Genomic DNA, 16,604 nt, shown 5'->3' on the forward strand with positions numbered 1-16,604 from the left:
GAACAGAGGGGAGGCACAAATTCCTGTGATGTTCCTGGTTTCTACTCTGGTAATGTTATCTAAGGGGAAGAAACCCCCTTTTGCCCTGGCCTTGCCTTACTCACGAGCATTTTCATGAGCGAGTGATCCACAAGCAAGCAGTGGGGTTTGGCAGCGATGGTTTGACAAACTAATTTAACAAGGGATCAATCACACAAGCATCCAAACCTTTACTAAAAGCTAGAGTACATTTCCTTAGGAGAAATGGATCTCCCCCTATAAGTGGGGAGGGCCATTAAAAGGAATGGGTGTCTCCTAAAAGAGTGGAAAAAAGAGAGATGGGTTCTTCCTGAGAAATGGAAGGAGGACCAACTATCTAACTCATTGGGGTTTGGGGTATACTTCCTTAAGGTGGGGCTGGGCCTCTTGAGTGACATGACCCTGATTATTTAGCCAAATCTCATAGGCATTAAACTGCAGATGCTAGCTCATTCACCTCCCCCCCAAAATTAAGAGGGTTGTGGTTGTCCTGCTTGACCCTAATTGACCAAATCTCACAGGCAGTTGTGAGAAATTTACAGGTGTTAGCTCATCAGCCCTCTGAAACATTCTGCCTCTCTTCCTTTTTCTCCCTTTGGGCCTGCCCTCAGGCCAGCCCCCATGCTCTGCCTTTCTGCCTAACATTTCTCAGATAAGAGTAACCCTCTGCAGCTCTGTCTGCTGAGGCACTTCATGGCTTCTAACAAGTGTCTGTGAGGAAGGTGCTTGCTCTGGGTTTAGGGGATACCCGCCAGGTAAGCAAAGGGGGTAGCCTCGGAACCTGCTAGTAAGAATCCTGAGTTAGGTGTGCAGGGACCACCCACTTTAGGAGAGGCTCACTAAGAGTCTTGCTCTGCCCCTGCTGCTAGCCCTGAAATTCTCTAAGCAAGGATTTCAGGTTGAAATGACCCCTCACTTTCTTGGGGTCTCAGGGAAGGGAAGGATTTTCTCTGACTAAGTCACATCAGGTGAGCAGAAGGAGGACTCCAAAGGACATCTAAGAGTGATTTGAAGAACACTGACATAGGCCTGAGGGTAGCACCCACCCACAAATGTGTGCTCCGGTCCCAAAGACCACTGGGAGCCCTGGGAGCCGGATAGCCTGGAGTGGATGGAATGGATGACCTTTCCCTACTTCACACTTCTTACAGATCTCATTGAGAGTGCGCAACATTAGGAGAGCTGAGGGAGGAGGCCCAAACCATACGACAGATCAAGGTAAGACACTGAATTGGGTCTGTGGGACCGCCCATCACAGAACTTTAGGAGCCGCACAGAGCTCTGCTCTGCTCTCAGCACTTTATCCTGGCAGTCTCAGGTTGGTGGAGACTGAGTAGGCAATGTGAAGTCAGAAGGAGTGATCCCAGGCCCTGCCAGTAGTCACGGTAAGTAATATGAGTTAGGAATAAGGGGATCACCACCCCAGAAAATTCTAGTCCTACAAACCAGTTGGAATCCAAACAGATTTGGAACAGAGATGGCTAGATAAGATGTCTTTTCACTCCTCCACCATGGTCACATGGAGTTGAGCTTTATTGTGAGTGGGCAACCTCAAGTCAGGAGAGGGTCTCAGGAATTGTGAGAGGCAAAAAAAAAATAGAGTTGGGACCTCACAACCCAGAACAAAATGGGTCGAACAGACTAGAGGCTGCCCCTAATATCATCCCAGCATGACCTGGGCAGACTTTTCAGACTGATGTCACTTCCAAATCATCTGTCTCAGGGAGGTGTGGACCTTGTTTTGAGGAGATACAACTCCAGATAACAAAGGGTTGGTTCCCATCTTTTCCAAACCAGGTGAAGATCTTGAGGGAGGATCAATAGGATTCCTACTTTAAAGGAGAATGAACATGATAGATATCAGCCTGGAATGGGCTGAGGCAGGGGATGCCAGAAATAGTAGCATAGTGCCCAAGGCATTTGACTGCTAACCAGAAGGCTGGAGGTTCAAACCCACCAGCCACTCCTTGGAAGGAAGGTTGTCAATCTACTTTTGTAGTGATACTGCCTTAGAAACACAAGGAGGGGTTGCTGTGAGTCGGATACAACTCTACGTCAGTGGGTTTGGTTTTTAGTTCTTCTGTTTAATGGTCTAAGGGCAGTGATGGCCTTAGTGTGGGGATGAAGATCATGTCATTAGAGGGTGAAGTCTCAGACTCTCCTAAGTATGAAGGTGAATGTGGACTAATGGGGCTGCAACTCAAGAACAATGGGGACATAAAGAGTCCTGCCCTGCCCGTTATTGGCTGTGGGTAGCACTTGGTAGGGTTGTCAGGATGAGTCCATTAACTTCTTCTCAGGAGTGTCAGAGTAGTGAAAGTTTTTGTCAGTTCAGCAGAATTATGAGACCTGCTTGGAGTCAAGGTAAGGAGCCTGAGTGGAATCTGAGGGTACAAACCATCCCAGAAGAGATGGGCCACAGCATCTAACCCCTGCTGACCCTGGTAATCATTGGTGGAGGGTGGCTGTATGAGGTTCCTCTGCACTTTGTCCTAGGATTTCTCAGGGAGGTGAGGCTTTGATCTGAGAGGGGTGGCTTCAGGTCATCAGAGGCAAAATGGCCTACTTTCTATCAGGTAAGAGATGTGAATGAGAACATCCAATCCAAAAGCAAGGCAGTTACAGTGAGTCTGACACTACTGCCTGCTCTACTGTGATCCATGGAAAGCCTTAAGCTAAGTTGGATGGCTGCCCTCACAGTAATCTTCTCATTTACTCCTTAATATTACTATGGGGAAAGGAGCTCTGGCAGTATAGTGGTTAACACATTCAGCTGCAGAACAAAACGTTGATGGTTCAAACTCACCAGCTGCTCCATGGGGAAAAGATGAGGCAGTCAGCTTTCATAAAATTTTATAGCCTTGGAAACTTATAGGGAAGGTCTGCTCTCTCCTATAGGGTCACGGAGTCAGAATTGACTCAATGGTGGTGGCTACTCTGGGGAAGACTGCCTGGAAGGACAAGAGACAGTGATTCCATAGAGTACTATTCCTCAAGCAAAGTGTGGTAGAGATTGCCTTTGTCAAATTGGCCAGATTTTAGTTTGCCATCTTAGTTGGTCCACATCTTCCATCTTTCCTTTAGGCTGTGGGCCTGCTTTTCCCAATCTCCTGCCCAAAATCGTGTCTGCAGCCAGCCAGAGAAGTTAGTCATCATGCCTGGCCAAGAGGGTCCCAGCTTCTCTCCTGAAGAATACCTTCCTTCCTTCATGGAGGACCAAGAACTGGAGGATATAATGCTCTTCGAGGTTGTGGATGATTTCTCTTCATCCTCCTCCTCCTCTTCTTCTCCAGTCCCCAACGATGAGGAGGAGGATGTTTCTGTAGGAACAGCCATTACTATTCAGATTCCTGAGACTGGGTTTGCCTCTTTCACTGCTATGACAGCCACCTCAGAGATGACATTGGATGAAGACCGCAGTAGCCAAGAAGATGGGGCTAGTTCAAGTGCCTCACAGTATCCACCAGATATTGAATACTTGCCCAGAACCCCTATTGATGAGAAAGTGGCTATGCTGGTGAATTTTCTGCTGTTCAAGTATCAAAAGAAGGAGCTGATCACAAAAGCAGACATGCTGAATATGGTCATTCAAGAATATGAAGACCACTTCCCTGAGATCCTCCTGAAAGCGTCTGAACGCATAGAGGTGATATTTGGCCTTGATGTGAAAGAAGTCGACCCTGTCGGCTATGGCTACATCCTCGTCATTAAACTAGGCCTCACCTATGATGGGATGCTGAGTGAAACAGAGGGCATGCCCAAGACCGGCCTCCTGATTCTAATGCTAGGTGTGATCTTCCTGAATGGCAACCGCGCCACTGAGGAGGAAGTGTGGCAAATGCTGAATACGTCAGGCATATATGCTGAGCAACATCACCTGATCTATGGGGATCCCAGGAAGCTCATCAATGAAGAGTTGGTGCAGGAAGAGTACATCAAGTACCAGCCACTGCCTAACAGCGATCCTGTGTGTTATGAATTTGTGTGGGGCCCGAGGGCCCACACTGAAGTCAGGAAGATGGAACTCCTGGAGTTTTTCTCCAGAGTCCATGGGGTTGACCCACATGATTTCCCATCTCAATATGAAGAGGCCTTGAAAGATGAAGAAGAACGTGCCCAGGCCAGAGCTGCAGCCAGCCCTGCCGCTACCGCCATGATGATGGAGAGTTCCAGTGCCACCAGCAGCTGCTCCCACCACTATTGAGGTCTGAGTCAGATTTTTCACTTTGTTTTTAACAAGCTTTCTAAGGAGTGGAGGGTGGGACTGGAATAAGCATAGTGCATATATGTATTTTTATTTCCTGGTGTATATGGGTAACTTGGAGATTTATCTTTTGGTGAGGTTATTGTGTGCTTTTTAGTATAACATTTAAGATCCTTTAAATCTAAATATGTGTATTACATTCATGCATTTATTGCTGTTTTGGATGTTCAATGATGAGAGAGCTTTGCTATTTGGGAAACAAATTGGGAAACCCCTCAATCTTATTCTGTTACCAGGGGCAAGATAACATGACATTTGGATAGGTATTTCCTGGGAAATGGGAAAAACTCAGCTTATAAATGTGATATAAAGAACTAAGGAAAAAATGTAATCGATGGTCATTTTTTGGCTTTCCTCAACCCTTTTAGTACTTAGTTCTGTAGATTTAAATGATAAACACCTAGATTTACTTGCCTTATTTTAGAAAGTAGGAGAAACTTAACCTTAATAAATTTAGACCCCTTGCTCACTGACTCATTAACTCTCAGAATATTAGAGGAGCATCTCTCTCTCCCTTGAAAGGCACCACCCTAGTACTGGGGCTACTAGAATAATGAAGATGCAGGCTCTGCCCATAGAATTTTATAATATGGGAGAAGCCTCATATAAAATCAATGGTAGGAATATTCTGAGAACCAAATCACAAGTAAAAAGAAGTGTGTAGGTGACTGGCAGGTCAGGGGAAGGTCAGGTTAAGAGTGTTAACTACAAACTCCCAGAAGCAAGGCAATTTGGACTTTGGGAAATTTCAAGTCCTTCACTGTTAGTTAATTTCAAAATAAAGCTGGGGAGGTGGGATGCTGAAGGAGTGGTGACCAGAAACCAGACCCTCAGATAATTGTGTCTCACAGTTGAGAGAAATAATCCTGAAATTAAAAAAATAAAATCCTATTAGTTACTTTGGTATCATGAATAAAATAAGGAATGGAAATTTCCCTCCATGCTTGTTGCAGTGAAGTTGAACACATTGGATTAACTAGATGTTATATACACATCTTCTCCAAATACTTTCTGAGAGCTAATGGCGATACTCCCATGAAGTGAGACTCCTCATCCCCAGAAGATACTGGGCTGGTAGAATTTGAGTGGGGTCGGGAGAGACAGACCCCACTGCATTCAAGACATATTTTAATTATCTTGAGTGTGATCTGGCAACATCTAAAGTTTTGTTCACAGTGAAATGAATGAAAGCATTGGTGGTTTAGATGGAAGGAAAGGGTTTTTTTCTTGACACAGATTCTCGGACCTCTAAGCTGTGTTCAGTTAGAGAAGGCATCTTTACACTTAAGTTCAATAATATACCTGCTGAGGGGAAACATTCCTAAATTGTACTTCCTAAGCAGTATTTTTTTTTTCTGATTTACTATTCTGTCTCTGAAATCACTTCTGTTCTCTGAGATATCTTGTATTAAATTAAAAACAAACAAACAAACAAAAACCAAAAAGGTTAGTAAGAGTTTTGTTGTTTTTGTTGTTATGTGCCATTGAGTCGGCCTCGACTTATAGCAACCCCTCCTTGGGTGTCCGAGGCAGTGTCACTACTTCTAAACAATAATTCACATTCCTAAAAATCCAAGATATGTCAGGTACCTTGCCAAATTGTTTGTTTGTTTGTTTTTACATGTATTACATATAATCTAACAGTCCTATGAGACCTCATCAAACCCATTTCACAGATGATGACACTGAGACTCAGTTAGCTTGGCAATGTAAGTGAATGGGGTAGTTTTCTTGCTGTTGAGACTATACACAGAAAACCATACATACACCAGTTTGACAAGTTTTTACATGTACCTTGTAGTGGCATTGATAATGTTCTTCGAAATGAGCAGCAGTTCTCCTTTTCTGACGTGTTTGTCACTCATTAGCATAAACTCACCACCCCTACATTTGCTATCTCATCTTTCAAGTTGCTATTTTCATTTTGATCCCACATAAATAGTTCTTAAAACAGCGTCATGCTCAAGGCAGACAGTTTTCACTATTCAGGCTAAATTATCATTTGGCTTTAAGGAGACTTCAAGGGATAATTTTTGTCTAAGGTTAAAGATTATGTCAGGGCAATGTTTTCAGGGGTTCATCCAGCCTTTGTGGTGCCAGAAGTCTAGAGTCCATGAGAATTTTTGATAGCAGAGACTCGACTCCTGGTCTGAATTTGCTGGTATTACACTCTTCCCCTTCACCTAACCTGAGGACAACCTTTGGCCTCTTAATTTATTTTCCTTTTCACTACTCTGTAATGTCTCTTAAGTGATTAAAGTAAGGATCCTGAGTCTAAAGTATAAATGAAGGTCTAAAAGAGGTGGAAGTGAGAATAAAGTACACTTTGGGCATATGTGTAGGTATCATCTTCATCTTGTGTCATGGGACTAGCCCTTGCTACTGAAATATGAGCAGAACCATTGTTTATCACTTAGACATGTGAGAGTCAGTATGTCACCAGCATGTTTTCTCCTCAGCAGCAAACATGGAGCGCCCATGTGATGATGACAGAACCAACTGATGGAAGCAGCCTGAATACTTGGGTCATCTGATAGCAGACAACCCCTGATACACCACAGTAGATTTTATGTGAGGAGAAATAAAAATAAATAGTTGTTGTTATAAACCATTTAGATTTCAGGTTCTCTGTGTTGCATCGAGTATGAATTACTTTTTCTGAATAATGCACACTTCTTTCTTTCATTTTAGGCTTCTATGAATGTCTTAAAGGACAGGGCAGTGTTTTATTCTGTTATCTATAAAGTTTCCATGAGATGCCTGAGGCTCCACAACAACTAAAAACAACAACAACAATACATTTTGCCAAAAAAAATTTAACAATATACTTAAATTACTGTTCTCCCCTTTATAGATATTGTTCAAAAATGCATTCCCCTCCTAAGGGTCTGGTGTGTTTTATTTAAGGGATGATTCTAAGTGTTTTTTGTGTGTGTGTGTGTGTGTGTGTGTGTTGTAAATATATATTAACAATGTATTTCCATTTCAACACTTTTTACATGTACAGTTCAGTGACATTACTTATGTCCATCATGTTTTCCACCATCACTATAATCTATTTCCAGATTTTTCTCTCACCCTTAATAGAACTAGTGTCCCCTAAGTGGAGAGTCTCCCTTTCTCTCATATCTGCTGCTCCTGGTAACCGCTGATAAACTTTGAACTCTATGCACTTGCCTACTCTAGACATTTTATGTAAGTGGAAGCATATCATATTTGTTCTTTCATGACTGACATCTCACTCAGCATAATGTTTTCAAGGGTCATGTGCTAAAAAATATATTGTTTTTAACTTAAAATACACATTGTTATTCCCCTTCCTGTGCCACATTATAAAATGAGTGTGGCATCTCTCCACCAAAGCACATAAATTATCTTGCTCTGAGCATCTCCCAAAGCATGCATGTTCCATAATTAATTTATTATCCTCCTAATTGGAACCTAAGTTGTTTCTTACTTGATAATATGATTTATAGACCTGAGATCAAAATTTTGAACATGAATTACTGGGCAAATGTAAATAATTTCAGATAGGAAAGGTAATGTAACTTGGAAACTGGGTCAAATGATATAAGTTGCAATGTTAGTTACTTAAAAAAAAGATATTATGGATTTTTTCAAACAAAAATTTTTACTTCTTATCCTCATAAGTTAATATATGTGAATGCCCTACAAATCCACAGACACTATTTTCTGAATTCTTTAATTTTAGTCAAATTATGGGTGGAAAAATACTGTCTCATTTTTATTATTATATTTTGGTGTTTTCTAATTAAGTTGAATGGGAAATTATCTTACAACCTCATTCATAACTTATCAAGCTATATTTAGGGAGTGATGGCCTGCATTACGGGATATTTATGAGACTGCTTTTAAATTCTGTCATATCAAGAAGACATTTTCCCTTTCATTTTGAGAAACAACAATTCAGTCAGAATGAAAGTGCTAGGGAAGGAGCCATAGAAGAAACACTTAGCTAGTGAGGATCCAAGGGAAACCATCTCCCAGAGCCCATTAGAGAGTGGGAAACCACATGCAAAACCAAGTCCAGAGTCACACAGTCTGTGGTGACAATCAGTATTCTGAATCCAGAGTTCATGTGGAGAAAGGACCAGAAGGAGGGTTTGAACTGTCAGCCTTCTGGTTAGTGGTGGAATGCCTTAGGCACTATGCTACCAGAGCTCCCAGAAAGAGAGAAGGTGGGGAATATGATAGGGGATCCAGGACAATTTAGATAAATAGGCATGGAACATCTTTCAGTCGCCCTTACTAGCTGAAATTAGTAGATGTCTTTTAGGGAGCAAATCTGCAGGATGAAAGGCATACCAGAGAGCCACCCTTCCATAGAATCCCCATTCTTACTCTAAGATGTAATATAGCTGGCTCCCCTGTATGATCCACTGATGTTACTGATGGATTTTAGGAGTGCTGTTATCTTTTAACTATCCTGGGGGACTGCACGGTAGTAAATTCCATAGTGTGGCTTTTCTAGCCATAAGTCTTTGTAAACTCTGTAGTGGAATTTACCATGAGCAACTGAGTAACTCCTGATTATTAAAGTTATCCATCTGGGGTATTCCTGTTGAGAGTGGCATGAAGCAATCTTCTGGGAAGTTCTCTCTCAGGTGTACAGAACTCTGATGTTGGGATTGGTTAGTCTGGCCACTCTGCCAGGCTCAAAAGGATCCCTCCTGGAGGTAGAAGGATCTCACTGCTGGCTGAGAGATGCGGGAGACACATGCTGCTAGAGAGAGATGTGGGAGACATGCACTGCTGAGAGAGAGATGTGAGAGACATGCACTGCAGAGAGGGACACCGAGAGACATGCTCTGCTGGAAGAGAGATCAAGAGAGACTGTTGGCTGAGGGACAGCAGGCTGATAGAGACTGAGCATGTTCCTGAACTTGAATTATAGCCTGTTGCATCCTTAATAAACCCTATAATCTGTGAGTTCTGTGTGACCACTGCAGCGAATTATCAAACCCATTAGAGAGGTGGTGGGTGCTTTGGGAAGAATAGTTGGTGTCAGGGTTTTTGAAAGGGTTGGAGGGAGGCAGCATGTTTGGCCTCCCAGGAATAGGCCTTGGGCTACTGATGGTGATTCTGTCTTCCTCTTGTGGGGCTTGAGGAGGTCAGAAGATGTGGCCTTCTTGCCCCTTTGGCAGGGACCAGTGCACCCTTGCCAGTGTTCCCCTGCAGGAAGCTATCTTGAGGCCTGCTGGACATGGCCATTTCTTCCCCTGTCAACAGTGGTTCTCCTTCCCTTAAGTTGGTACTAATGTGAATGGTTTAGATTAGTGAGTGATGACAGAGGTGAAATGATTGCAATCAAATTAGCGGGTGGAACACAATGTGTAGATTCAAGGAGAAGGAAATTAGATGGGGAATAATCTATTGGTAATTATCTAAGTTACTCTACAGATAAAGGGCTGGGAATGAAAATATCTTCACAATCAATCCATGTCGTTTCTTAAGTTCAGATGTCCTCCTTTGGTTCCTGAGTACTTGGCATAGCAGAGATGGTTTATCTGTGACTTTGGTTGGTGTTCTACTTTGTCACCAGTGATGGCCTAGAGTAGGGGCATGGCTCAAGGTGCAGATATTTACAGGTAGGATAGAAAATTCATGCATATAGCGAATGTCCTTTCTAAATGGATTGGGTTGGCAAGGATGGTGGGATCCAATGCAGGAAGCATCATTTATCATCCTATTACGTACCTCCCCACCTACAGGATGAAGGAGTTAAACCCTGGGGAGGATACTTCTATAATGATAGTTTATCATGCGTACTCTCAAGTAAGGTGAGCATCTATAGAACTTTGGATTCCTTCCCATGAGGCAGAAAATTCAACTGGGTGTAAGACTTCACATTTTATTTAAATCAGCAAATAACAACTTTCTGGCTCTTTGTTTGAGCCATTCATCCCTCTATTCATTCACCAAACATTTACTGAACATATGCTGAGGGCAAATTATATTAAAAGTTGAAATTACTTACTTTTGTAATTCAATGAGAACTCCAGAGATGCTCTCCTTTCCAGAATAAAAACAAAAAAGGGGTTGTTGCTAAATTTTCTGCCTCTAGCTCCTCAGAGGATGTGGGCATTTCAGCCTTTTTTGCCTACTTATACATAAGGATTAAGATTACCCTAGCAGGGTTTTTCTTTTAATTAACTTATTTATTATTGGTGTTCATTAAGAGACCAGGTTATTTATTTATTTATTTTTTGATTCAATAAAAAAGTTTATTTATTTATTTATTTTACAAAATCAAACCCCAGAATAGTACAGAATCCGTTCTGGTCACTTAGACAGAGCCAGTACTGTGCTCACATCAATCACTTTTCTATATTCTAAACACCGGTGCAATAATTCCACACTTATGTGAGTGTTGGGGTGGAGGAAGGGAACTGCATTGGACAGTGGCAGACTGAGGTGAGAACAGAAATGTTAGCAAAGGGTGTGGTTAACTTGTTGCCTCAACTAACACAGGTGAAGGAAAGGCCACCAATCCCAGTACATTTTATGTTCCTAGAAAAAGTTCATTGTAACTCCAAGAATTAAACTTAAGCACTTCAATGCCAACTTATGAATTTAAAAGAAAAAACTATTTTAAATGAAATAATCAGATGTGTGAAAATGATTTCAAGTGTTAAAATAGAGAAAAGTTGTAAATGGCCTAATGCTTAAAAGAAAATGGGTATTTTATTTTGGCACATGGATTTGATGGCATATGCAGCTGTTAAAATAATTTTTCAAGAATTATGCTCATGCCCCTAAAGCTCTGGCCCCTAGTTACCCGTCAGGTCTGGAACTGAACTCCTTTGGCTTCCAGCCAAATAGACAGTCACATGGGGTGTACATTCACACTCCTTGAGTATAAATTGAGGAAGTACAGGAAGGCAGTGTTTGCACAGGGCGACAGCTGTGGGGGGAGGGTTGGAGAGTGCATGGGAGGGAAAGACACAGGGAAGAAGCAACTATGGAGAGGAAGTGGGAAGAGAGCTGCTACATCCTAGGGAACTGCAGTCAATGTCATGAAACAAAATGTGCACGAACTGCTGTATGGAAAATGAACTTGCTCTGCAAACCTTCAGCCAAATCACCAAAAAAAAAAAAAAAATGCTCATGGGAATTAAGTGGGGAAATGGTCAAAAATTATGTAGTGACTTAAAATGTCTTACACCTAGAAAACCAAATTGGAGGAAAGGCATCACTGTTAAAATTATTAGTGAAATTGAAGGTAACTTTTTTAAATTGTGGTGAAAACATACATAAATATTCCAACATAACAAATTCCATATTTACAGCTCAGGGACATTGATGACATTTCTCAAATTGCGCCACCATTATTGATGTCCTTTTCCAAAATACTCCACCACCACTAGCATAAACTCAATACCTCCCAAGAGGAGGACTTTTATTTTCAATCTATTTTCTGTATTTCCTTTGTAAATTATGAACATTTTAATGCCAATTTGTCAGTTAATCAATTTCTTATTTTGCTGAAACTTCACAGATCCACCAAGTAAAGCTTGTGTTAAGTCATTATTCAACCCAATTTTGAGTAGTAAGGAGAGGGGAGAGTCCTGGCAATGTAGTGGTTTGCTTGGCTGCTCTGTGGGAGATAGGGCAGTCTGCTTCTGTAAAGATTATGGGCAGTTCTACTCAGCCCTATAAGGTTACTGAGTCAGCAATCAACTTGAGGGTGATGAGTTCTGAAATCATTAAGTATGGAGGTTTTAATGGTAAGAGTTCCTGCTAGGCTAGTAAACATAGGCTTTCCCCTTCACAGCCACTACTAACTGAAAAACTATCTTACGCCTTTGAAAAATTAGTCTACAATCAAGTAATCGAATTTAAAATTGTTTGGGAATGTTATTTTAAAGTCCCCACTTTTTAGATTTTTACCAAATACCAGAATCACAAAAAGGCCTCAGTGCAGTACGTTAGCCTAAGTTATAATCCAATGGTTTTCAATTATGTCCTCCCTACTAAAAATGTTTAATCATTCTTAGTAGGACAATACAAGAGTATTCCATCACTCTAAATGCTTCTCGGGTGTTTGGGGAAACCTAGTGGATGACACTGTGTTATCAGGGTGCTCAGTATTTAAATCTCACAGCCTACCATTTCCAAGAATCCTACCAATATGCACAGGAGGCTCTGAAAGACATTACACCCTGTGCTACAGTCCATCTATAAAATGTATCACTGGGTTACAGGGAGAATTAAATGAAGATGTTAGGTGCTTGGAACAATGACAGGCATGAAGCAAATATGGTGTTATCTTTATGGTAATGCTGTCAAACACTGTGGCAGAATAGGAAATTTTAAGACCACTTGAGTTCAAGTTCTATTTAAGACACTTAACTAGCTATGATCCCTTTTCACATCTGCAAATTATTAGAAAATGGGCCTTTCTATTTAAGAGGAAACTCTCCTTTCAATAAGGAGGTATTTCCCTAGTATTCAATCAGCTTATTGTTAGGTACCGCTGAGTTGGCTCTGACTCATAGCGACCCTTTGTGTACAACAGAACAAAACACTGCCCAGTCCCGTGCCTCCTCATCACAATCTTTGCTGTTTGAGCTCATCATTAATGGAAGCCACTGTATCAAACCATCTCATTGAAGGTTTTCCCCTTTTTCACTCTCTACTTTTACCAAGCATGATTATCCTTTTCTGTGGTTTGGTCTCTTCTGACATGACCAAAGTAGGTTAGAGGATGTCTGGTCATTCTCACTTTCAAGGACCATTCTGGCTGCACTTCTTCCAGGACTTGTTCTTCCAGCAGTCCAGTGTTTTCAGTATTCTTTACTAACATAATTCAAAACCATCAACTCTTCTTCAGTGTTCATTGTCCAGTTCCACATGCATATGAAGTGATTGAAAATACGATGGCGTGGGTCAGGCATACCTTCTTCTTCAAGGAGACATCATTTTTTTTAATAAGTAAAACCTCCCCATAGAGTTTCCAAGGCTGTGAATGCTTACAGCAGACTGCTTCATTTTTCTTCCTCAGAGTTGCTGGTGAGTTTGAATCACCAACCTTTTGTTTAGCAGTCAAATGCCTTAACCACTGTGCCACCAGAGCTAGACTTGTGCAAGTGGCACAGAGCCTCTACTTTCTTCAGTCCCAGAGATAGCCTGAGGAACAAATGGAGTTTTAAATACATTTAGAGCATTTAGGTTGATGCCTGGTACAGTCTAAGCACTGCATTAGCTATTACTCTTTACAGACGATACTACACAGTTCCAAGAGAAAACGGATATGGTAATAAGTTTCATTTGTTAATGTTCTGATCTAGATTGTAAAAAAAAGTTCAGATATGAAGTTCATTTCCTCAAAAACATAGGTCTTGGCTAATAAGGTAAATTACGTTTCAAGATCAAGCAGTGGCTAGAGCTAGTATCAAAAAATTCTTGGTGTCACTGACCTGCTATTCCTTTTGTTTTAGAAAAAACGAGGTCTCCAAATACCTAATCTTTATACTAAGAAATTACAACAGCAATAATAGAACAAGCCATTTGATTTTATTACTATTCAAAAAAAGGTTCACTTTTTTTTTTTTATTTAGCTTTCTGACTCTGTGCTTGTGCCTTCAACACTTTCACAGCGATTTTCTGCTCCTCTATAAGGAAAGCACGCTTGATCCTGTCACGGACACATTTAGCACACATGGAACCAGCATAAGCCCTGCTGACATTTTTTTGTTTTGTTTTGGATAGTCTCACGAGAACTTTAGGTCTCACCTCCAGAACTCCTCAAAGTCGGCCTGGGCACACGCCGCATGCAGATTTCTGTGCTTTACCAACTTTCTTGGTATATAGCTAAACAATTCTATTACCAGGGGTTCGGGACAGCCTAGTTTTGTTAGAGGATGCCTTGTAGGACAGCCTATGACGGTAGGTCAGACGTTGGACCATTTTGAATGCCTCTAGGAAACGTCCCTGGAAGAGGGGGAAAAAAAAAGAGACCAGGTAATTTTAAGTCTCAGACATTTATCTGCAACATGATTTCAGGGCTTATTTCCACTTTGAGGAAGAACTATTTGGAAATCATAGTAGATTCATCATGAATTGTTATTATTTAGTAGCTCTTGAACTGTAACCAGTGCTGAGAAATTAAAGGAGCCATTCAGCCTTATTATGTCTATGATACAAAGGATTTATGCTCATCTGTTGTCAAATTAGTTCTCTAAACTTTAAACTCAATTGCACAGAAAAAATCAGAAAACCACTGTACTTTATGAACACTATATTTCCTGCTGGTTCCAACATTTTATATCTTTATGAATGAGATATTGACAGAAAATTTTTTCTTGAGATTTTTCTCTATTCAGGGTGTTTAAAAAAGGTTGATGAGAATGACATTCGATGATTCAGGCACTACAATTTCATGGTATTAGTTTACTAGGGCAAGCTGTAGCCAAAGATCTTAGCTACTGATTCTAATCAGCCACACAGATTCTAAAATCAGTGATTTTATGTAAGTGGAATTTAAAAACAAAGACTATTGTGACTTTATTTTGTATTGCATTTATTTTTAATTGTTTTCTTTCAATGAAACATACTTTGCAATTGTGAAAAATCTAGTATCTATATACTTAAGTTTCAAACACAATTTCTGCTAAAGACCTCAATGAGGCAAGAAAGCATGTTTCCATTTGAATATGATTTAATGAATTTATGTTCAAACATTAAAAAAAACAAACTCTCTGCTATCAAGTCAATTCTGACTTAATGGAACCCCCTTTGGGTTTCCAAGGCTGTAAATCTTTAGGGAAGAAGATTGCCCCATTTTTCTCCTGTGCAGCAGCTGGTGGTTTTCAACCACCAACCTTCTAGTTAGCAGCCAAACGCCTTACCCTCTACGCCAACTAGTGCTTATATTAGGAGCCCTAGAGGCACAGTGATTGATCTCTCCGCTCCTAACCAAATGGTCAGTGGTTCAAAGCCACCAGCTTCTCCAAAGGAGAGAGGTGTGGCAATCTACTTCTGTAAAGATTTCAGCCTTTGAAACACTATGGTGTGGTTCTATCCTGTCCTATAGGGTCCCTATGAGTCAGCATCTACTCAACAGCAATGGTTTTGGGTTTTGGTTTGGTGCTTATGTTAATTAAACCAAAAAAACCAAACTCATGCCGTCAAGTCAGATCCGACTCATAGTGAACCCTCCTTGGGTTTCCAAAACAGTATCACTACGGAAGGAGATTGCCCAACCTTCCTTCCAAAGAGTGGCTGGTGGGTTTGAACAGCCAGCCTTCTGGTTAGCAGTCAAGTGCCTTAGGCACTACGCTACCAGAGCTCCCAAGAATAAAGCTTATCTTGCATCAATATATGTAAGAAAATTCAAAAAGCAAGAGTGGATCATAATATATAATGAATTATAATTTTAACCAAACATGTTTTAAATTTCTTGTGAACACTTACCAAACTCTCAGGGGCCAATTTAAGCACTAACTAGTCCATACACATTTTCCACATACACTCATCACAGTGGCTCCTTGCCCTTGTGAATGCCATAACACATTGGTTCTATGGTTCCATGTCTTTAGTGGCATTCACAGTCTCCCTTGAATCAGCCCTTTTTCATGTATTGTTCAGTATTATCCTGTAAGATCTTTAAAAAAACAACAACAACAATTTGTTTTATTTCGTTTATGTTATTGTTGAGAACGCACCCAGCAAAAACATACACCAATTCAACATTTTGTTCATGTACAATTCAGTGACACTGAGTACATACTTCAAAGGTGAACCATTTTCATCCTCCTTTTCTGAGTTGTTCCTCAACCATTAACATAAACCTGCCTTAAGTTCCTATATATTCTTTCAAATTGCTATTGTCAACTTCCTTCCATATGTTGTTGTTGATTTTATGTGACGTCGAGTTGGAACCGAGTCATAGCGACCCCTCATAGGGTTTCCAAGGCAGTATCACTACGGAAGTAGATTGCCCAATCTTCCTTCCAAGGAGTGGCTGGTGGATATGAACTGCCAGTTTCTGGTTAGCAGTCAAGTGCCTTAGGCACTATGCCACCAGAGCTCCCTGCTTCCATATAAGTAGATCTTAAAAGAGCAGAATGCTCAAGGCAGACATTCTTTACTAATTAAGCAAACTATTGTTTGGTTTGAAGAAGACTTCAGGGGATATTTTTGGTTGAAGTTCTCACAGTATCATGAAAATGGAGGCAGTTGTTCAGAGAAACAAGTACCCACACATTTCATATCCTCCTCCTATTCTTAACTCTCCTTCCTCTGGTGCCACGGTGAATAGAGACCGATTGTTATGCCTTGGAAACAGCTTGCAAGCTTT

General features: G+C 41.0%; 1 protein-coding gene across 1 annotated transcript; it reads left to right on the top strand.

Annotated features, from left to right (window-relative positions):
* The first annotated feature begins 3,172 nt into the window (after positions 1–3,172).
* Positions 3,173–4,222, top strand: LOC103209843 (melanoma-associated antigen B16-like). Its single transcript, XM_007955737.1, has one exon. The coding sequence runs from the start codon at positions 3,173–3,175 to the stop codon at positions 4,220–4,222; it is 1,050 nt and encodes a 349-aa protein (XP_007953928.1).
* Positions 4,223–16,604: the final 12,382 nt, after the last annotated feature.

This window comes from Orycteropus afer, unplaced genomic scaffold, assembly GCF_000298275.1.
Source record: "Orycteropus afer afer isolate SDZICR_OR568_19922 unplaced genomic scaffold, OryAfe1.0 scaffold00537, whole genome shotgun sequence".
Classification (NCBI taxonomy): domain Eukaryota; kingdom Metazoa; phylum Chordata; class Mammalia; order Tubulidentata; family Orycteropodidae; genus Orycteropus; species Orycteropus afer.

Bases quoted from the DNA above. Each gene is read 5' to 3' on its own strand.
- LOC103209843 (XM_007955737.1), top strand. From the start codon at position 3,173: ATGCCTGGCCAAGAGGGTCCCAGCTTCTCTCCTGAAGAATACCTTCCT.